At 38.6% G+C, this 23716-nt stretch overlaps 1 protein-coding gene across 1 annotated transcript in view; it reads right to left on the bottom strand.

The window, feature by feature from the left end:
- Positions 1-23716, bottom strand: part of Mib1 (mindbomb E3 ubiquitin protein ligase 1) — a 117597-nt gene that overhangs the window by 81081 nt on the left and 12800 nt on the right. Inside the window, exons 2-5 of the mRNA XM_013014821.1 lie at positions 17930-17988; positions 10053-10224; positions 8265-8394; positions 2493-2597 (exon numbers count right to left, since the gene is read on the bottom strand). Of these exons, the coding sequence (XP_012870275.1) occupies positions 2493-2597; positions 8265-8394; positions 10053-10224; positions 17930-17988 (466 nt within the window). The remainder of the gene's footprint in view (positions 1-2492; positions 2598-8264; positions 8395-10052; positions 10225-17929; positions 17989-23716) is intronic.

Consider the following 23716-nt stretch of genomic DNA (forward strand, 5'->3'; position numbering starts at 1 on the left):
TGCCTTGCATGCATGAGGCCCTGGGTTCGATTCCTCAGCACCACATAAGCAAAAAGAAAAAAGCCAGAAGTGGCGCTGTGGCTCCAGTGGTAGAGCGCTAGCCTTGAGTTGAAAAGCTGAGGGACAGTGCTCAGGCCCAGAGTTCAGGCCCCACAACTGGTAAATAAAAAAAAAAAAAAGAAAGAAATGCATTCATTACCTTGCCCATGTAATTGTGACTCCTCTGTATGGTATTTTCACAATTAAAAAAAAAAGGATAAGAGGTATCGACATTTTATGTTACTAAAGTAGAAAGATAATGTTTGAACAATAGAGATACAGAGTATACCACTGACTAAGCCTCCATTACTCTATAAGCATTTAAATAATTCTCTCATCCTCTCACTTTGCTTTTTCAATTAGATGGCATTGCACCACTTCAGCTACTCTTCCACTTCTGCCTTACTGCTGTTCACTGGAGATAGGAGTCTCACAGACTTTTCTGACCAGTCTAGCTTTAAGTCAAGATTGTCAAATTTCAACTTCCTGAGCAGACAGACTTACAAGAATGAGCCACCAGCAACCACCTGTGCAGATCCTAGGGCTTGAACTCAGGGCCTGTGTGCTATCCCTGAGCTTTGTGCTCTCCCCGAGCTTTGTGCTCAAGGCTTCACCTTCAGCTTTTGAACCACTGGCACTCAATTTAAGGGCTTTTTGTTGTCGTTGTTGTTGTTGTTGTTGTTGTTGCTGTTTTGGTGAGAGTTGGAGGGGGGTCTTTTTGCTGGTCCTAGGGCTTGAACTCAGGGTCTGAGCCTCTTTGTGCTCAAGGTTAGTGCTCTACTACTTGAGCCACAGTGCCACTTCCAAATTTTTCTTAGTTTGAGATAAGAGTCTCACACCTGTATCTTTATTTCAAAATAACAATGACCCTATATTGAAAACAAATTTTACAACTTGGGGGGTGGCAGTGTTGGAAAGATAGGAAGGGAAGGGACGGTAGGGGATAAACAAAAGAGGAGATAACAACACTCAATAGGAAATGTACTCATTACCTTACTCATGTAACTATAACCCCTCTGTACACTACTTTTACAATAAAAAAAAAAAACCACATTTAAGAAAAAAAAAAAGAGTCTCGGGCTGGGAAGGTGGCCCAGTGGTAGAGCCTTGAGCTGAAGAGCTGAGGGACAGCGCCCAGGCCCAGAGTTCAGGCCCCACAACCGGACCCAAAAAAAAAAAAAAAAAAAGAGTCTCACAGACTTTACTGCCCAGACTGTCTTTGAATGGTGATCCTCAAATCTCAGCCTCCTGAGCCACTGGTACCTAGTTATATTAGTTATTTTTAATGTTCAACTATATGCTATGAAAAAATACAAAACAGGATCTACTTAAAAATAATTGTACCAATGGGGCTGGGAAGGTGGCTCAGTGGTAGAGCGCTTGCCTTGCATGCATGAGGCCCTGGGTTTGATTCCTCAGCACCACATAAGCAAAAAGAAAAAAAGTCAGAAGTGGCGCTATGGCTCAAGTGGTAGAGCACTAGCCTTGAGCTGAAGAGCTGAGGGACAGCGCCCAGGCCCAGAGGTCAGGCCCCACAACCAGACCCAAAAAAAACAAAAATAATTGTACCAGCTGGGCATCAGTGGCTCATGCCTGTAATCCTAGCTACTCAGGAAGCTAAGATCTGAGGATCAGCCTGGGTTAATAAAGTCTGTGAGACTCTTATCTCCAATTAACCACCAAAGAGCTTGAAGTGAAGCTGTGACTCAAATAGTATAACGGTAGCAAAAAAGGCGTGCAGGGACAGCACACAGGCCCTCAGTTCAAGCCTCAGGACCAGCACAAAAAAATAAGTAATTTAACCTCTATTGTAATTTATACTGTTATCAGCTACAAGAAATCAGAATACATGTACACCACTAACGGTCATTACAATACTATCTTTGTTGGGCTAGGGATGTAGCTCAGTAGTCAATGCATGCACAGCATATATAAAATATTAAAAAATTACTATTTTAACCTCCAAGGCTACACCAAAAAATAATCTTACAAATAATTCTAAATCTTTTGGTTAAATTTTAATAAATTAACCACTTGGAGTTACATTTAGAAGCAATTAGTTTTATGGAAGCAATATATAAAGTGCTCAAACATTTATAAAGGACAAAATCGTATTATTAGTTTAGATAACCAAAATAAAAATATAAGGTCTTAGAAGACTTTACTAAATCCTCACTTTACAGAGTTCCTTCCTGCTGCATATTCATAATTCAGATGGCTGCAATAAGAGAAAGAAATGAGAAAAGAAATAAGATTTAAAAAAAAAAAAAAAGCAAACGGAAAGTGGAGCTGTGGCTCAAGTGATAGAGTTCCAGCCTAGAGCAAAAAAGCTAAGGGATACCACCTTAGCCCTGAGGTTCAAGCCCCATTACACTGGCACAAAAACAAAAAAGGACTATAATTTATTTCTTTTACCCTCAATATTTTGTCTATTGTGGGTCTTTATTACTTACCATGCCCTCAAAGCCAACTCTGTAAAGGTTTTTAGCACCATTATCCCAGAGAACATAAGCTGCACTATGTGGGCTTGATGCACTCCAGTCCTGGATTTCTGTTACCTAAAACAAGTTTAGGAAAAAAGAAAACTTTTTTAAAAATAGAGAAGTGAGGAAAGGAAGAAGTTAGTTCTCTTGATTATATTTAAATCTTAAAAATTATTTATCAATCTGTATTAACTGGATCATGAGTACTTACTTGCCAAACAAGTCATTCCTAAAATATAATTATCATTAAAGTCATATTTTTCTAGAATTATAAGGTAACTGATTTTTTTTTAGATTTATTTGTAGGGTCGGGGGGTATGAGATTGAATTCTATTCTATAGCCAAGAATCCATGATCCTTCTCCTTCAGCCTCTTGAGTGGTGGAATTATATACATATAACCCATGCTTTGCCCAGAATTATAAAGTTATTTCTACAACCACTGTAGAAATTTTAAATTGGAAGGGTGTTAGGGATTATACTAACAGATCAGAAAATGAACAATCTATAATTTTGATGCAAATTTTATGAATCTTCTTTTTTTTTTGGGGGGGGGTCCGGTCATGGGGCCTGAACTCTGGGCCTCGGTACTGTCCCTCAGCTCTTCAGCTCAAGGCTAGCACTCTGCCACTTGAGCCACAGCGCCACTTCGGGCTTTTTTTTTTCTGCTTATATGGTGCTGAGGAATCGAACCCAGGGCCTCAAGCATGCAAGGAGAGTGCTCTACCACTGAGCCACCTCCCCAGCCCATGAACCTTCTTTTTTGTGTATACACCAATCCAGAGGCTTGAACTCAAGGCTAGCACTCTACCACTTGAGCCACATTTTTACTTTTTTTGGTGGTTAAGTGGAGGTATTTGGCTTCAAACCTTGATCCTTAGATCCCAGCCTCCTGAGTAGCTAGGATTACAGGCCTTCAACACTTATTCAGGGAACTATTCTTAACAGATTCTTTTAAAAACAGCATATTCTTAGGCTAGCACTGATGGTTCATGCCTATAATCCTAGCTACTCAGGAGGCTAAAATATGAGGTTCTTCCTGATATCCTATTCAAGAAAGTCTATGTGATCCTTAATTCCAATTAAGCACCAAAAAGCCAAGAGTGGAGCTACAGTTCAAGTGGTAGCCTTAAGCAAAAAAGCTAAGAGACAGCACCCAGGCTCTAAGTTCAAGCCCCAGTACCAGATAAATAAATAAATACTTCACCAGACACTGGTGACTCACATCTGTAATCCTAGCCTGTAATCCTCAGGAGGCTGAGATCTTAGGATCATGCTTTGAAGTCAGCTCAGATAGGAAAGTCTGTGAGACTCTTATCTCCACTAAACTAACCAAAAAAGCTGGAAGTTAAGCTGTGGCTTAAGTAGTAGAGCTCTAACCTTGAATAAAAGAAGCTCTGGGACAACATCCAGGCTCTGAGTTCAAGTCCCAGCGCTGGCACAAAAACAAAAAAATACAACTGGCCCTCAACATTTGCTTAAAGAACGTTATTCAACTTAGTATATAAATTCTCTTAGTGTCACATGTATAAGATGGTTTCACTTATTTTATCTCATGTTTTTCAAAAGTAGTATGTACTATTATTGTAACAAAGCAAGAACATAAAACTGATTATTCAAAACCTCAAGAATGCCTTTTGTTCCTCAAAAACATGTCAATATAACAAAACCCCAGGAAGTTCTTTCTGTAGCTTCAGACTTTCATAACAACTACCTAAGATTTCCCATCCTTACCACATAATTAATTGCAGTAAGATGCAAAGTCATTTTTCAAAATGAATTATTTTTTTCTTTTCATGTACTCTTTCAAAAGAGGTTACAAGAAATTCTGCTATACCAAAGAGAGTAAGCTAAGAAATATGATGTACTGGGGTACAGAAAAAGTGAAATTCTGCCAGGGACATATGCCCATCTAGGACATCAAAGGAAGTTTCCAGTATAACTGCTGGACACCAGGCAGGCTGTAGTCATGTAGTTCAGTTTAGACAAACTGAAGGATCTAATCACCAAAAGACCCACTGAAATTTCATCATTTTATTAACCTGAGGACATATTACCCACTTGAGCTTGGCCCACATTTCATACATCAAGTATATCTAGGTTTGGTTTTGTTTTGTGCCAGTCTTAGGGTGCCTGAGTTCAGGGCCTGGATGCCGTCCCTGAGCTTTTATTGCTCAAGGCGATAACACTCTACCACTTGAGCAACAGCTCCTCTTCCAGATTTTTTTTTTTTTGTCGGTCATGGGGTTTGAACTCTGGGCTTGGGTGCTGTCCCTCAGTTCTTCAGCTCAAGGAGAGCACTCTACTGCTTGAGCCACAGTGCACTTCTGGTTTTCTGAGTGGTTTATTGGAGATAAGAGTCTCAAGGACTTTCCTGTCTGGTCTGGCTTTGAACCATGGTCCTCAGATTTCAGCTTCCTGAGTAGTAAGTATTACAGGCATGAGCCTCAGGCACTAGGTTACCTAGCTCGTATGAACTTTGGGTAACAATGTTCCTACTCACTCCTCTCCCACCCATTCCTTGTCACTTAGACCAGCTGAGTTCCCCCATATTCCCTCATACACAGAGACTATTCTGCTTTAACCTATTCCTAATCAGTGAGCTATGGTCAGCTTAGAAGCAAAATTATATAGCAACACACCCCCTCTGAAAATATTACTGCCCAATGCCCAGCAGCTAGCCCTACTTCTAACACCTGATATCTAACCCAAGGCTCAGAATGACACTGCCAACTGAGTGCCCCAATTCACTGTACACTCCTGTAATCTCAACACTGAAGAGACTCATGAGTCTCAGACCAGCTAGAGCTATTGCTTTTTTTGTTGTTGTTTTTCTTTTTTGCCAGTCCTGAGGCTTGAACTCAGGACCTAGGCACTGTCCTTGAGTTTCTTTTTACTCAAGGCTAACACTCTACTCCACTTGAGCCACAATACCACTTCCAGCTTTTGCTGTTTATGTGGTGCTGAGGAACTGAACCCAGAATTTCATGCATACTAGGCAAACACTCTGCCACTAAGCCACATTCCTAGCAAACTTGAGCTATACAGTGAGAGAGAGAGAGAGAGAGAGAGAGAGAGAGAGAGTGTATAGTGAGATTCTGTCTCAAAAAAAATAGAAAAAAGAAAAAATAACTACTATGACATTCCTCCATGTGACATGAGAGGGGTAACAAGAGGCCAGTGAATTGGACATACAAGTTGCCGATTGGCTGGGGTATAGTTCACAGAGTACTTGCCCAGTATGGCTAAGACACCTAGTTTGATCACCAGCCAATTAGAAAATAAATAAAAATAAAAAGTGCCTACTGTCCTTCAGAAGCAGGCACTTAAGGAAACTAAAAATAAGTAAAATCAAATGATTTTTTTTGACAGTGCTAGAGCTTGAACCCAGAACCTTGACTGAATATGCTAAGAAAGCACTCTACCGTACTCTTTGCCTGAATTTTAATAGCAGGAAAGTAAACAGCATGAGATCCTCTTAGGGAGGAATGACCTAAAGGACAAAATAGCAGAATGCCTATCTAATAACCTTTTCATAGCTTACAAACAAGCAGAAACATTCTATTTACTTGGAAATAAACAAACTAATAAATAAAAATTTGAAAGTTGTTATTATTGGTAGGAAAAAAATCAGCCAAGAAATTCATTTCTAGTAGCAATAAAAGCCTACAGAATAGGAGATTTTTATCAGGTATGCATGAGACAAGGGCCTCATATCTAAAATACACTTACAGCTCAAAAAATTAAAGTCCTCAAAAATAACCTCTCAAAGAGACAATTCACTTAATAAATGGGCTAAAGACTGAAAGAGGGACTTCTCAAAGTAAGAAGTAAGAATGGCCAATAGACACATGAAGAAATGTTCAACATCTCTGGCCATAAAAGAAGTGCAAATCAAAACAACAATGAGGGGCTGGGAATGTGGCTTAGTGGTAAAGTGCTTGACTAGCATGCATAAAGCCCTGGGTTCAGTTCTTCAGTACCATATAAACAGAAAAAGCCGGAAGTGGCACTATGGCTCAAGTGGTAAAGCTCTAGCCTTGAGCATAGAGTAGCTCAGGGGCAGAGCCCAGGCTTTGAGTTCAAGGCCGGGGACTAGCAAAAAACAACACTGAGATTCTACCTCACCCCAACCTCACCCCAGTTAGAATGGACATTATCAAGAAAACTAACAGGGCTGGGAAGGTGGCTCAGTGGTAGAGTGCTTACCTTGCATGCATGAGGCCCTGGGTTCAATTCCTCAGCACCACATAAGCAAAAAAGGCCAGCAGTGGCACTGTTGCTCAAGTGGTAGAGTGCTAGCCTTGAGCTGAAGAGCTGAGGGATCGCACCAGGCCCAGAGTTCAGGCCCCATTACTGACCAAAAAAAAAGAAAGAAAGAAAGAAAGAAAACTAACAATACCAAATGCTGGCGGGGATGTGGCCAAAAGGAAATTCTACTATACTGTTGGTGGGGATGTAAACGTGTTCAGCCACTCTGAAAAGCAGTATGGAGGTAAATATTAGTATGGAGGTAAGTATGGAGTAAATATTAGAGCATTTCTATGACCCAGAAATTCCATTCCTGAGCATTTATCCAAAAGAACAAAAACAAAGCCACACTAAAGCTGCCAGCACAAGCCAGTGCCGGTGGCTCATGCCTGTAATCCTAGCTACTCAGGAGGCTGGGATCTGAGGATCACAGTTCAAAGCCAGCCCAGGCAGGAAAGTCCGTGAGATTCTTATCTCCAATAAACCCCTAGAAAACCAAAAGTGGCGCTGTGGCTCAAGCGGTAGAGTGCTCACCTTGAGCTGAAGAGCACAGGGACAGCGCCCAGGCCCAGAGTTCAAGCCCCACGACCAACAAAAAATAAATAAAATAAAGCTGCCAGCACAACCATGTTCACTGCAGCACTGTTTACTCTAGCCAAGATATGGAATCAACCCAGATGTCCCTTAATGAACAAACAGATTGAGAAACTGTGATATATACACAATGAATTCTACTCTTCCATCAGGAAGAATGATACTGTACCACTTGTAAGGAAATGGAAGAATTGGAAAAATTACATTTAGTGAAGCCAGACCCAAAGAAACAAGTTGCATCATTTCCCTATTTTGTGATAACTAGAATATACCTATAAAATTATACAGGTCTCTAGACAGTTACACAGTGAGACCGAAGGAGGATATTCATAGAAGCAGATCACAAAGGCTCAATGGTTATGTGTATATGATCATATAAAAGAATATCTTACAAAATGACACCCAAGAATTGAAAACATGATGTTTTTGTTGCTGTTGCTGTTTTTTCTTGTTGGAAGGGTGGGGGTAGGGCACAGAAAAAGTGAGACAAAGGTTAACAAATATAGCAGTGGTACTCACTCGAAACTTTGTGGGAAATGAACAATACAGCTTGTGGGAAGGGAGGGGAAGGAAAAACTGGGAGTGTGGGATGGGGTTACATGGTTCAAAAAGAAATGTACTCATTACTGACTTATATAACTGTAACAGTACATTGCTTCTGTGATAACAATAAAATATATTTTTTTTTAATTTAAAGAGAATTTAATAATTCTTCCAAGGATGTCACATTTTCCCTTTTTCATTATAAATTGCAGAATTTTCCTAAGTTTTTCTTATTATGAAAACCCTCAAAGTAATTTTGCAATAAATTTATACTTTTCTAGAATTGTAAAAAAAAAAAAAATCTTTAGCATACAGCACTCTAGATTTACATGATGAATTAGAAAACACTCCATACCTTTCCCCTACGCCCATTTCCTCCATCTTGATCTTCCCACTGCCAGTCAACTCCTCGTACCACTCTGGCACCTGCAAAAATTCCTCTGGCTGTAATCTTCTTAGATTTTCTACGAGACTCTAACAGAACCCTAAAAACAAAATTTTTATTTTCAAGTTAATTTTCATGTAAAAGCATTGACAAAGGTGAAAAATATTATACTTACTAAAAGAAAGATGCTATATTTCCCAAGATCACAAAAATTTTAAATTAAGTCAAAATGTAAACCTAGTCTAATCACTTCAATCCTCACTGTAATTCTTCACTCCTTTATAGAAGGCAAATGCAAATCCCTTTATAACTGCCATACAAACAATATAAATGAAGGCCTAAGGAAAAAATAGCACTTACTACAAGGCTGAATAGCAATTAGCACTTGACTTCAAACCTTGGAAGACAACAGTTAGTGGCAGGACTAACTGTTGTGTGAACTGGCTAATACAAAACCATGTCAAAGGGAAGCAAGTGTATCTGTTTCAGCCAATAGTTGCCAATAACAAATCTATGTGCTGAAAGACTTGGGGCAGGGAGGGTTGTTAATCTATAAAGTTAGAATATTCAAAGATATAAAGTCCTTTCCATACAACTCAAATTTGACTCCATCAAACTATCTCCAAAGCACTGTATGAAATGAAATAGGGGGAAAAATTCACACTCAATTATCTGGGCCAGCTTTCTTTCCCCCACAGCTATCCATATCTCTAGTTTTCTTTCTAATCCTTCTCAATCATACAGCCAGAGTTGTCTTTAAGTTTTAAATTTTATGTCATTGTTCTATATTCATTTTTAGGATGCCCCTATTATTCCTTAACTTTAATTGTAAAAAAAAATAATATGTTCAAAATTCTTTAGTTAATAAATAGAACCATGATGTGTCCTATTCTAGTTATTTCTCCATAACTCAATGTATTCTTGCTCCTGTGGATAATACATTCACATGAAGGTTCTATCACCTAAAGTGAATGAATACGTCTCTCATTGCTTTTCTTTTTGGGAGCAAGGTTTGCAAGGGAGGGCCTGGTGCCCAGGACTTGAACTCAAGGTCTTATGCTCACACTTAGTTTTTTTGCTCACAGCTAGTGTTCCACTATTTGAGCAATACTACCTGTCCAACCTTTTGACTGGTTAATTGGAGATGGTGTCTTAAGGACTTTTCTACCCAGGCTGGCTTCAAACCATAATTCTCAGATCTCAGGTGCCCGAGTAACTAGGATTGCAGGTGTGAGCTACCAATACCCATCTCATTGCTCTTAAGAAGCATAATACATATTTCTGTAATAGTCCAAAGTATCACATGATAATCACTAGTGATCCATTATTTTCCTTTAATTAAACTCTTTCAGAATAGTGTTTTATTTATCTATACATCACAAATAATACCTGCCATATGGTCTTAACTGGTTCAATCAATGGGCCCTAGAGTTCATCTGGTAGCAATTAACAGAATAGAAGGCATAATGAAAAGAAAATAATCAGCCTCTCTGCAATGCTCTTCTACTTCCAAATGCCAAATGCTGTTAAGTCCCTGTGCTAGATAAGAATGGCCAATATTATCTTGCTAAAATATGTATAGTTCCACCTTTATACAGTTCCTCTCTCAGTATTCATTAAGCTCAATCCATGCCTAGCCTGCTATTTGCCACCTCCAAAAGTGTCAATAACTATTTCCTAATTCTGTTTTTAAGTCTAAGTTTAAAAGTTTGAATATAAACAAGGAGTCACAACTAAAGAAAAACTTTCTTCTCCTACCGCTCACTTCCTGGTGTAGTAATTCTGTAAAAGCGATGCCTTAAGTGATGCTTATCTCCATGATAGCACACTGTGCATAAGTCATAGTTTGTACACTCTGCACACTTCCATCGAATGCCAATGATTGGTTGTTGGCGGCAGGTATCACACATGGTTCCATCATGCTTGATGCCTATTAAAACAAAGATACATGCTTACATTGCTTACAAATATTTATCTGTATAATATTCCATAGAGAAGAAATAACTGCATTTTATAAGCTAACTAATAAAGGGGGAAGTCATATACCACATATTCAAGACAACAGATCTAAAATACTATATTCAATACAAATTACAAACTAAACATGTTTTGTTTTCATTAGTAAAAATAAAACTAAAAAAATAAAAGGTAGCACTACCTTGCTGTCCATCCACTGAACCATTAAGTTCAATGAAGAGTAAGAAATGAGAATTCTTTATGTCCATGTATGTGTTCCAGACTATAAAAACTCAGAAAGCTTTGGAAGAATCTTAACAATTTTCCAGGTAAACAATAATTCCAAGAAAAAAGAAAATTTTATCCTCCTGACATCTTTGTTCTTTCCTCATAAACACTTTCATTTTACAACAGGAGTGAGGGACAATGTACCTTGTCTATTGTGATATTAATATCACTTGCTCAATAACTTAATAACTAAATTTTCATTTTTGTTTTTGTTTTTTTTTTTTGGGTCCGGTCGTGGGGCCTGAACTCTGGGCCTAGGTGCTGTCCCTCAGCTCTTCAGCTCAAGGCTAGCGCTCTACCATTTGAGCCACAGCGCCACTTCTGGCTTTTTTTCTTTTTGTTTATGTGGTACTGAGGAATTGAACCCAGGGCCTCATGCATGCAAGACAAGCACTCTACCACTGAGCCACCTTCCCAGCCCCAATAACTAAATTTTCTAAAACAGTAGGTTGCTTGTGGCCATTCATGTCACTATTTTACAAACACACCCCGGATGGTCAAACTAAATGTTGAATAACAAGCAAGGACTATTACAATGATTCAAGTTCTGACTGTCATTAGCTACCTTTGTGCCCTTGCAAATGTCACTGTCAAAAACCCATTGTACAATGGAGGGGCTAACAATGTTCAAGAGGAAGTGTACTCATTACCTCACTCATGTAACTGTAACCCTCTGTATAGTATCTTTACAAGAAAAAAAAAGAAAAAAATAAAAATAAAAACCCATTGTACAACTACTATGTGCTAATCCAAATCACAATTTGCACAGACTGATTTTGGGGCTGGGAAGGTGGCTTCGTGGTAAAGTGCTTGCCTTACATGCATGAGGCCCTGGGTTCAATTCCTAAGCAGCACGAAAGCAGAAAAAGACAGAAGTGGCACTGTGGCTCAAGTGGTAGAGCACTAGCCTTGAGCTGAAGAGCTGAGGGACAGCGCCCAGGCCCAGAGTTCAGGCCCCACGACCAAAAAAAAAGGTACTGATTTCAAAATAATATTGGATTTAAATGAAACAATATTAACAAGGCTAAAACTGACTAGATAACTGGATAAATATTCATAACAATGTATTATTTCTAATTTTCCTAAATGAGAAATTTTCCATAATTTAAATTTTCCATAATTAATCTCAGAACTTCGGCTCCCATGGGCTGGAAATGTGGCTTAGTGGTAGAGTGCTTGCCTAGCATTCATGAAGCCCTGGGTTCAATTCCTCAGTACCACATAAACAGAAAAAGTCTGAAGTGCAGCTGTGGCTCAAGTGACAGAGCGCTAACCCTGAGCAAAAGAAGTTCAGGAACAGTGCCCAGACCCTGAGTGCAAGCCCCAGGACTGGCAAAAAAAAAAAAAAAACCTTCAGCTCCCTTTGTAGAAACCCATATGTTCTATAAAAGCAAGCAATTTGTTCTAAAACTCAAGAATGCAAGAACTGAAGTATAAAATAGTACTTTATAAAATTCTACAAGAAGCAATATACTATTGCAACTTCCTGATAAAAAAATATGTATTATTCATTTTCTATATCCAGGTACCCAGATTCCAAACATAGAGGGAAACAAACATAAGCTTGTGTTTACATTGAGGTGAAGAAGAAGACTACAGGAAGGAAGGAAAAAAGGAGAGGAGAAAGAAGGGAATGAGTACTAAAAGGAAAGCAAGATGTATACTCGACCACAAAAGAATGTATAATATCCCAACACCAAGTATCTTTTATGAATAATCCTTCTGCATTCTATTACATAAATCCTTGATTGCAGAGACAGGGAAGATAGTAGACTTTGGTGTCATTCACAGCTATTTTCCTACTCTTACTGGGAGCATGTAGAGCCTCAAATATCTCTGTCTCTCTCTGTGCCTCTGTCTGACTGTCTCTTTTTTTTCTTTTTTTTTTTGGGGGGGGGACAATCTGAGGCTCCCACTCTGAGCCCAGACTCTGTCCCTGAGCTTTTGTGCCCAAGACTAGACCTCTCTACCACTTGAACCACAGCTCTACTTCCAGCTTTTTGTGGTTAACTGGAGATAGTCTCGTGGACTTTCCTGCCCAAGCTGGTTTCAAACTAGAATCCTCAGATCTCAGCCTTGTAAGTATCTAGGATTACAGCCACTGGCGCCCGGCAAATATCTCTCTTTTGTAATGTGAAGAGATTGGAAGGAAATAAATATGACTGGAAAAAGTGAAGGTATGCAAAGACTGAAAAGTGCAAGTAGGACAATGGTAGTTCAAATCAGAGTAAGGATAAGAGAGAGCAAATCATCTTAGAGCTAGCTTAGATTTGGTGGCTGTGAGCTATAATATCAGGTGTAGAAGGAATAAATGAGAAGGTATAAACATCTTTCAGGAAAAAACAACAGATAAGTATTTGAGATATTTAGGAAGAGGCAATTAAACAGTACAATGAGCTGCAAGAAGACCAGCCATGGTGGAAAATTCCTATATTCTTAGCACTGAGGAGGCTAAAGCAGGAAGATTTTGTGTTCAAAACCAGCCTAGGCTACACAGCAAGATCTTGTCTGGAAAAAAAAGGGGGGGGGGCTTCACTGGCTAGATGGTGGCTCACGCCTGTAATCCTAGCTACTCAAGAGGCTGAAATCTGAGGATTGTTGTTCAAAGCCAGCCAGGGCAGGAAAGTCTGTGAGACTCTTACCGCCAACAAACCACTAGGAAACCGGAAGTGATGCTGTGGCTCAAGTGGTAGAGCACTTGCCTTGAGCTGAAGAGCTTAGGGACAGCACCCAGGCCAGAGTTCAAGCCCCATGACAAACCAAAAAAAAAAAAAACCTCCATTCATCAGTACATCTGCTGAAACAATACAGAGGATATTATCAGCATAATCCCAATACAAGGATGATACGCAAATACAAGGATGATATGCAAAACCTTGTAAACCCTGGGACAGCTAGATACTGGGAGCTGACTAATCTTTTAAATTTTTCAGTGGCCACTTTTTGGTTATTAATGTGCCTAAGAAGTACATCAACAACAAACAAAACAGCCACGAAGAGAGCCACTAACCAAAAGCAAATAACACATAAATTAGAACTGGGGATATGGTAGAGCACCAAGTACATACACTCACACGTTCCTGTGATCAATCTCCAGCACAAAACCAAATCAGAAGAAGAGTAAAGTTTCAGAGAAATGATAAACGAGTAAACTTTTCAAATAAAGGAAGAGGAAATCAAAGTATAATGTTCAAGAAGAGGTTTCATGTCTTAGCAAGAAGATGGAAAATAATCAGACACTTAAGAGATTAAATTAATTAATTAAATTAATTAATATCAGACATGATTTCTGGTCTACATATTTATATTGCCACATTACATGTTAGAAATAAGGTTATGTGATTTAGTATCCTAGTTCTATAACTTACTAGTTACATAATATTTAAAATTAACTTAAGCTAGTCTATTGCCTATATTATCTACAAACTGAGAAAATACTTCCTTTCATATGGATATTAAAATGATGAAGAAGTGAACATATTCTGAAGTGCTTTTAAACAAAATTAAGTATCAGGAATTATACTGCATTAAATTAATTACTTTTTGAGACAAAGTTTCACTACGTATCTCAAGATGACCTCCTACTCTAGGTCCTCTTGTCTCAGACTCCTGTTGAAACTACAGGCATGGACCACTAGCCCAGCTAATTTAGTTTTAATATAAATTTGTTAAATGCACTGGTGTATTCCTCATATACTTAAATAATTTAGCAAAATCACGACACACACAAGACCAATTATGCAATATTTATACAGAAATCAAAGTTCCCAATGTCTCAGCATTCAATTTTTTATGTGTGAATTAAACCCATTTTAACACATGATTCACCTTCTTCATGACTATTCTCTTACTACTGTATCTCATTTTTCCCTAGAGTTGGCTGCCCAAGGGTTACACTTTTTTTCTTAGTTTCTTTTGATTGTTTTCACTCCTGAAATGCCAAATAAAAATTTTATGTGCGAATAGATGACCAACCACCATCAAATATTAATAGTGTTGTTTTCTATACTTCAGCAAATTTAAATCTGACTATATCAATCACAAAAATTATCAGCCACAGGACCAACAGAATCACACTGTAAATAGAATGTAAAATAAAAACCATCAGTTTATAGCTAAACAACTCAAAGTTCAATATTCCCTAGTCTATGCTTCAGTCTTTTAGAATAAATATATAGCAAAAGCTAAATTGCAATTGTTACCTATTTACTCTTTCTTTCAAGGGGTATAAATGAAAATGACTTGGCTCTTTTCCTTTAATTTCAAAAAGGAAAAGTGCTCAAATAAACCACAAACTAGATTAACCAGTCTTAGTCATCCCTTAAGTAAGAATCTACCATATTTTCCTTTAAATCACTATATATAATCAATTCCATGTAACATTTATTTTTGAATAATAATTCTGAAATTCTATCGTTCTTACAGTAAACACAACTGCTGAAAATTTACAAAGTTGAAAGCTATTCTACCTCTCACAGAATAAGATTTTTAGGTAGCATCTGAAGCCTACCAATAAAGATCTTGAAGACCTGTCATGAGTTAGGCTATTAAAATGATTTTAAATTTTCATTAAACCACAATTTTTAAAGAGAAATGGTAAGAATCATAATATATTTTACAAGTCTTTTAAAAATTCACAGATTTGAAAACTGAAATAAATGGATTATATTACTGTAAAGCTGACAATGTCAAAAATGAAGAATTGTGCCAGATTGTACTTCCAATCAGGGCAGCGCTCTTACTAGGACCACAGTGGAGTATGATCTACTTCCTTCCACACTGTACTTGGGTAGCCATTTATAATTGTTTCAAACTGTTACAGAGGAAGTAACAGTAGCAAACTTCTAAAGATAAGGCATAAAAGTTTGGATATCAATATGTCTCTCTATCCCTCAATATAAACACCCTACATGGGCTGGGAAGGTGGCTCAGTGGTAGAGCGCTTGCCTTGCATGCATGAGGCCCTGGGTTCGATTCCTCAGCACCACATAAGCAGAAGAAACAAAAAGCTGGGAGTGGCACTGTGGCTCAAGTGGTAGAGCACTAGCCTTGAGCTGAAGAGCTGAGGAACCGCACCCAGGCCCAGAGTTCAGGCCCCATGACCAGACCAAAAAAAAACAAACAAAACAAACAAACACCCTACATATGCATTAGAGCTCTGAGCACAGTAAGCCTGGCTACCCTCAAACAGCCACAGAGGAGATATCATACAGAGAAAACACAATAGCTAATGAAGAAATGCCTTAGGAATCCTGGCTGCACTAGCCTCATCTAGCCCCAGCCATTGTATAGTAGAGATAAGCCATTCCTCACTGTGCAGTGACCAAATTCTCAATCCACAGGAGCCATGAGCAGCATACAGAGCATATTAATTGCCTTATACCATTCAGTTTTAGAGTAATTTGTTATCAACCATAGTAACTGCAACAAATTAAATATTTATGATGTTTGTTATAGGTCTCTAAAGTACAATGTACCAAAAAATAAAGAGATAAATATGATTTTTTTTAAAGGACCAAACAAAAGCCAGTGCTTAGTGGCTTATACTGTCAATCCCAGCTGTGCAGGAAGCTGAGATCGGAGGAATCACATTTCCAGGCCAGCCTAGGCAGAAAAGGCTGAGTGAGCCCTGAGTGAAAAAGCCAAGTGAGGGAATGAGGCCCTTAGTTCAAGCCCCAGTTACTGAGGGGGGGCGGGGAACCAGGGGCCGGGGGAAGGGAAGGAAAGAAAGGCAGAGTGTGATGGTGTGTGCCTGTCATTTTAACTATAGCAGGAATCATAAATAGAAGGTTCAAAGTCTAGATCAGCCTGAACAAAAATATCAGATCCTATCTCAAAAACAAGTAGAGTTAAGAGGGAGCACAGAAATGGAGGAACCAAGGGTGAATAAATGCAACAGTGGTACACACTAGACACTATGTTGAAAATGAACTACACAACTTGTGGGTGGGGATGGAAGGGAAAAATTAGGAGAGAAGGAAGGGATGACACATTGTCCAAAAAGAAATGTACTCATTATCTGACTTATGAAACTGTAACCCCTAGGTAGTTCATCTTCATAATAACAGTAAAAATATATATATATATATATGTATATATACACACATACACACACACACACACACACACTCATATCAAAAAGAAAAGGAAAAGAGTGAAGGGAGCAGGTATGGTAGGGACTGGTGAAAATGTTGAAAGGGATGACAGAAAGGGCAACATTGATCAAGAATCATTCATAAATTGCTTTGTTAAATGGTAACTCCTTTGTACAAACACTTAAAAAAACAATTAGAATGGTTTAAAAGCATGTCTTAAGTGGCAGAGTGCCTCAAGGGCAAGGCCCTAAGTTCAAACCCCAACCCAATACCTGCAGCAAACTGCTGAAGATGACGAGGGCGCACAGATGAGAGGCACTTTCACATTTTGCTCTTTGTACTTCTGAATAGTTTAAATTTGGGGGGGGGGGTCTGGTTGTGAAGCTTGAACTCTGGCCTGGGTGCTATCCCTCAGCTCTTCAGCTCAAGGCTAGCGCTCTACCACTTGAGCCACAGCACCCAGGGCCTCCTGAATACAAGGCAAGCACTCTACCACTGAGCCACCTCTCAGCCCCCTGCCATCAATTTTTTTTAAAGACATAACTAAAGATATTCAATTGTTTAGATTAAGAATAAAAACTTAACTATAGAAGTGGAGCTGGGGCTCAAGTGGTAGATGCTAACCTTGAGCTGAAGAGCTCAGGGACAGTGCCCAGGCCCAGAGTTCAAGCCCCACGACCAACCAAAAAAAAAGAGTAAAAACTTAACTAATGTTAAAAATATGGAGCTGCTTACAAGTACATTATGTTAACTCAAAAAAAATTCTATACAGTTGAAACCAAGAAAATAAGTTGCTGAAATGCTAAAAATATCATTCTATCAAGTAGTTTGCAAGGAATTACAATATAACATTTTGTCAAAAAAAAAATTACACCATACATCATACATTATCTCTAAACTCCATAGGGAGCAGGAAATGCTTCAATTTCTTCTACTTTAACACCGTAAACTGAAATAAATCCTTGTTAAAACTTTCAAAAAAGAAAAACTAGACAGGTAATTCCCTTTGTGGTTTTCCAAATATATTAATTCTAAAGAGGAGCTGGTGAGTAGGAGCATTTAAAATGCATGTCTCTTGAAATTAAAACTAGAAACAAAAACATAAGGGATCCTAAGGAAATATTTACAGAAAACAGTCCTCCAGTTAATACCTTTAGTACAGGGAATGTAGATGCTATTCAGCTCTTTTTTTTAACTCTTATACTGAGTTGTATGAAACCTATGAAAAGAAAACACATACCTCCTTTACCCTAATGTCACTTTATCTTAAGTTGTAGTCTAATAGCAGTGTCTTACCAAAAGGAAGCTGATCAAACTTCTCATCATCAGTATCAAATACCATTAATATCATATATCTACAAAATGGTTGTTTATGAACACAGTCTAAAGTAGATATCCAATTTAGTACTGTCCTTCTGCCAAAAAGAAAAATGAGCCATGTCAGTACCAACTATTAATTTAGAGCTTTATTCTGAACTAACTATGCAACTCTCAGATGAGTTTGCCAAGGAGAGGGGAGAGTATCCCTAATGCCCCCATTTAACAAAAAAGAAAAGGAAAACTGCTGTTCTAGTTACATGTTTTTCACCTCTAAGTTCATTTTCAAGGAGTGCAACAATAACATTCATGAGCTCATAATTTGTGCAGGCTTTCTCCAAAAGGAACAATTTAAATACATAATGACAACTATGTGGTTTTTTTTCAAGCCTACAATTCATGGTTTTAAAGAATACTTCAGGAAAAGCATTACTACATACAAAAGCACATCCAAAGCCTTTCTTGGTTCCCACAGTTCAAATGCCAGCAAAGCCAAGGAGCAGCTGTGAAACACACTAGCACTAAGAATGGGGAAAAAAGGAACAAAGCAACCCACTCCACTACCAAAATGAGCACTATAGAATTTTTAATGAGAATGCAACTGACTCTAAAACAAAGTTGATGTTTAAAGAAAACAGGGAAAGGGGCATTAAATAACAAGGCCAGCATTTCACTGATCTCTTATGACAGTTAAGATTGCTCTCCCCTTAAAATATCCATCCAATTCATTCTTATCTGACATTAGCAATAGTTATTCTTTAAAATTATCTCAAAATAACTTAATTCTCTAAATCTATTAGTCTTGCTGGAGAATGTCACATTACCCTAGAGAGTAAGTTAGTGCTCTCCTCCTTTGCTATGCTTTATGATGACATCTGCCACCGTTAAATGAACCAGCTGATAACAGCTTTTGACTTATTCTACCAAAACTTAAATGACAAACCATCTGCTCCAAGTTTTGATGACATCTCACTGAGTTCAAAGACTTAAGAGGATTTTCACAGTTGAAGTTTGTTAGAAAGTTTACAAAATCAGCACACCATTCAAGATCAATAACCATAGCTTTTAAGAAAACAAGAAAAATAACTCAAATTCACAAAGTACTAACTGAACTAAAATGTTAAAACCTCAGAAGCAGCATTCTCACTGCAAATGCAAGCACTTTAATACATGAAGTATTGCAATATGAAAATGAATATCTAGAAGAACAATAGAAGAGGTAATACTGATCAAGATGCATTGTACTCATAATCTGACACCTGTTGAATTGAAACCCCTTTGTATCTGAACTAGTGCTTAAATAGCAAAAGGAAAAATGTCAACAATTGTGCATTAACAAGAAAATGGACACATGTCATAGGTATACAACAGACTGATAATGAAACAGCCACAAAAATTAAACACAGATTAATCCTTCCTTCATAATGGTTTTTTTTTTAATTAAAGGTGTCAGGTGAATGTGGGTGATACTTGTAATCTTGGATACTCAGGAGGATGGAGGTTTGGAACCATCCCAGCAGTAAATTCCCCAAGACTATCTTCCAATTATGAGATCATAGCTCAAGTAGTAGAGGACCAGCCATGAAGCTAGCACGACAAGGAAGATCACCAACAATAAGATGAAGCCCAGAATAGTTTGTTCTGTTTTGTTTTTAAAATTATGTAATAGTCTAGATGTGGTGAGTAGTCCACACCTATAATCCTACCTACTTGAAAGATAGAGATCATGAGTATCAAGGTTCAAACTAGCCCAGGGAAAAAAGTTTCCAAAACCCCCCTCCCCATCTCAACTAATAAAAATCTGGGTGTGGTGGCATACACTTTTTATCCTAGTTACTTGGGAAGCATAAATAGGATCCCAGTGCAGACCAGCCTGGGCATAAACATGAGACTCTATTAAAAAAATAACTAAAGTAAAATGGGCTGTGCATGTAATTGAAATGATAAGAGTGCCTACCTATTAAACACAAGACGCAGAATCAAGACTAACACACACAAATTACAGAACTTAAAGTGTTGAAATAAAGTACAAGTATACTGTTTGCAGATACAGAAAAACATAGCAACATATTTTTTCAACTCACAAAAGTGGTTAAAAAAAACAATTGTGAAGTACACAGGGTATTACTCTAGTGTACTAACCACCACACTATGGAACTTCATGGCACATGGTGGTTAAATATATAGTAAAGCTCTATCTCTAAACTAATTCAAATGTAATCAGTTACTGTGCTATAACTGTTGATGTCACTCAATCAACCTCAAAATTCTATTTCTGACTTTCAGGTTTATTCAACTTTAACTCCAAATCAAATATGACAGAAATCAAGAAGGGTTAAAAATCTGAGATTCCATATTATTCTTCCAGAACTCTTAAACTGCTTACCTGGTTTAGACTCTCAAACTATAATTAATAAAAGCAATGCCTCTCTCAACTGCCAGCTGGCTAGTGCATTCCAAATTCCTTACTCCTAAGAAATATTAATGAAAATAAGGTCATTGTTTTATCAGTACTAGCTACCATACCTTACAAAGCTTGATGTCCTACATCTATTTTACTTAACCTGCCTGACAATCCTGGCATTACTCTTGTGGCTCAGAGAAATAACTTGCCTTAAGTCACACCTACCTTAAGTAGCAACTAAAATTCAAATCCAGGTGCACCTGATTATAAAACTTGCTGCTTGGTGCTACCAAGTCTCTCTCCCCATCTACTACTGATCTGATTTGAAGGATGATTTTATTATCTAGGGCATCATGCTCTAAATTCAGCTTACTGGATTTAAAGTCTAATTTATTAAATCATGTTCTAATATGCAAATAAATTTCAAAATGATACATTGTAAATATAAAAAGACTACTTTTTAAGTTAATTTTTATAGCTTAGTAGAAATGACTACTTTCCTACTCCTACTTCCAACCATGTCTTTTTACTTTTTCCCACTCTGCAGTTCAGGCTGATCTAGAACTCCCAATCCTCCCATCTCAGCCTCTAGAGATGCTGATATTACCAACCAGTGCCAAGCAACTCTTAGTATTCATTAAGAAAATGTAAGCCAAGTGGGTGCTGGTGACTCCCGCCTTGCCTGTATTCCTAGCTACTCAGGAGGCTGAAATCTGAGGATGGCAGTTCAAAGCCAGCCCAGGCAATAAAGTCCTTCGAGACTCTTATGAGACCACCAGAAAACCAGAAGTAGAGCTGTGGCACAACATGGTAAAGAGTAGCTTAAGCAAAACAGCTTAGGGACAGCGTCCAGGCACTGAATTCAAGCCCCACAACTGCCAAAAAAAAAAAAAAAAGTCATAAGGTACTGGTGGCTCACACCTGGAATCCACTCAGATACTCAGAAGGCTAAGATCTAAGGATTGCAGTTCGAAACCAGCCCAGGCAGGAAAAGTCTGAGAGACTCTTATCTGCCATTAACAACCAGAAAACTGGAAATGAAGCTTTGGCTCAAAGTGGTAAAGCAGTAGACCACAAGGCTTCGGCAAAAGAGTTCAGGGACAACACTCAGAGCCTGAGTTCAAGCCCCAAGACTGACAAAAAGAAGAAAATGTAAACCAAGTACAGGTGGCTAATGCCTGTAATCCTAGCTACTTAGGAGGCTGAGATCTGAGAGTAATGGTTGGAAGCCAGCCCAGGCAGGAAAGTCTCATTTCCAATTAACCACCAAAAAGCAGTAAGTGGAGCTGTGGCTCAAGTGGTACAGTGATAAAACCATGAATGGCTCATACCTATAATCCTAGCTACTCAGGAAGCTAAGATCTGAAGATCTTGATTTAAAGCCAGCCCATGCTAACAAATCTGAAAGACTCTTAATTCCAATTATCAGCAAAAATCCTGAAGCCGAGGTGGGAATGTAGCTCAAGTGGACGAGCACCAGCACCATGAACAAAAAAACTAAGCCAAAGCATGAAACTTTGAATTAAAGCCCTAGTACTGGCACATCAAAAAATAAAAATAAGTGTTTTTGAAAGTGCCTCATAAAAATCTATGATTCTTCCATTATATCTTTTCTACTAGGCAAATTATTATCTTCTCAATTTTCACAGCCCTTCGACTCTACTGCAATCACACGTAAGAAAATTATAACCATGCCACAATCAAAAAAAAAGTTGTCAAACTAAGTGTGCAATCCTCAGAAACTTTAATAATATTTAATATGATTCTTATTTTTACATTATTTACTGCACATGAGCAAAAAAATTTGTGATTAAAAAAATCTTATCTAGCCAGGCACTGGTGCCTCACACCTGTAATCCTAGCTACTCGGGAGGCTGAGATCTGAGGATCGCGGTTCAAAGCCAGCCTAGGCAGGACAGCGCCCAAGCCCAGAGTTCAAGCCCCACAACCCACAGGGAAAAAAAAATCTTATCTACTTTATAGCTGAGTACAATGACTCACACCTTTAATATCAGCTACCTGGGAGATAAGAGATAGGAGGATCTCGGTATGACTGCCTGAGCAAAAAGTGAGTAAAAGTGGTGATACAGATCTGTGATCCCAGCTACCCAGGAAAATCTAGATCCAAATCCAGGGCAAAGAAAAAAGAAAGATATCCATCTGAAAAAAAAAAGAAAATCACTAAAGCAGAGAGGAACTTGCAACTATAATCCTAGATACTTAATAGAGATGTGAAGGCTCTCCACCAGCCTGGGCAGAAAAGTCAGTGAGACTCCATCTCTAAAATAACCAGCAAAAAGCATAGCTACCAGTGGCTCACACCGGTAATCCTAGCTACTCAGGAGGCTGAGATTTGAGGATCACCATTCAAAGCCAGCCCAGGCAGGAAAGTTCATAAGACTCTTATCTCCACTTAACCACCAGAAAACTGGGAGCAGAGCTGTGGCTCAAAGTGGTAGAGCACTAGCCTTGAGCAAAAAGCTCAGGGACAGCATACAGGCCCTGAGTTCAAGCCTCACGACCACAAAAAACAAAAACAAAAACCTTCAAGCATGGCTCAAGTGGCAGAGAGCTAGCTAAGCAAGCCACATAAGGCCCAATTCATATGGCACTATCCTCCCCCCTCAGCAAAAAGAGCTGAGGATATGGCTAAATCAGTTGTGTTTGCCTGGCTAGTCCTTAGCTCAAACCCTAGTACTATCCAAGAAAGAAAGGACAGACAAAGAAGGGAAAAGAGAGGGAGGGAGATTTAAATAAGTGTGCTCGGGGCTGGGAAGGTGGCTCAGTGGTAGAGTGCTTGCCTTGCATGCACAAAGCCCTGGGTTCGATTCCTCAGCACCATGTAAGTGGAAAAAGCCGGAAGTGGTGCTGTGGCTCAAGTGGTAGAGTGCTAGCCTTGAGCTGAAGAGCTGAGGGACAGCGCCCAGGCCCAAGAGTTTAAGCCCACAACCGACCAAAAAACAAAAAAAACAAAAATAAAATAAGTGTGCTTTCTGGCCAAAACTCAAAATACCTGCACAGATTTATCTACTTCAATTCCATTTTATTGATGAAAAATTAAGGCTCAAAGTGGGGGCCGGGCGACAGAAAGACTGACATGCCTGAATCCAACTTTCTTGTGAAATCTTAAGCAAGTTCATTTTTCATAGCATATTTCCTCATCTGTAAAATGATGTCTGCCAAACTAGATTCTTAAGAGAATTAAATGAAATAAAATATAAGAAACACTTAGCAGGGGCTGGGAAGGTGGCTCAGTGGTAGAGCGCTTGCCTTGCATGCATGAGGCCCTGGGTTTGATTCCTCAGCACCACATAAGCAAAAAAGAAAAAACCAGAAGTGGCGCTGTGGCTCAAGTGGTAGAG

This window comes from Dipodomys ordii, unplaced genomic scaffold (assembly GCF_000151885.1).
Source record: "Dipodomys ordii isolate 6190 unplaced genomic scaffold, Dord_2.0 Scaffold25, whole genome shotgun sequence".
NCBI classification, from domain to species: Eukaryota; Metazoa; Chordata; class Mammalia; order Rodentia; family Heteromyidae; genus Dipodomys; species Dipodomys ordii.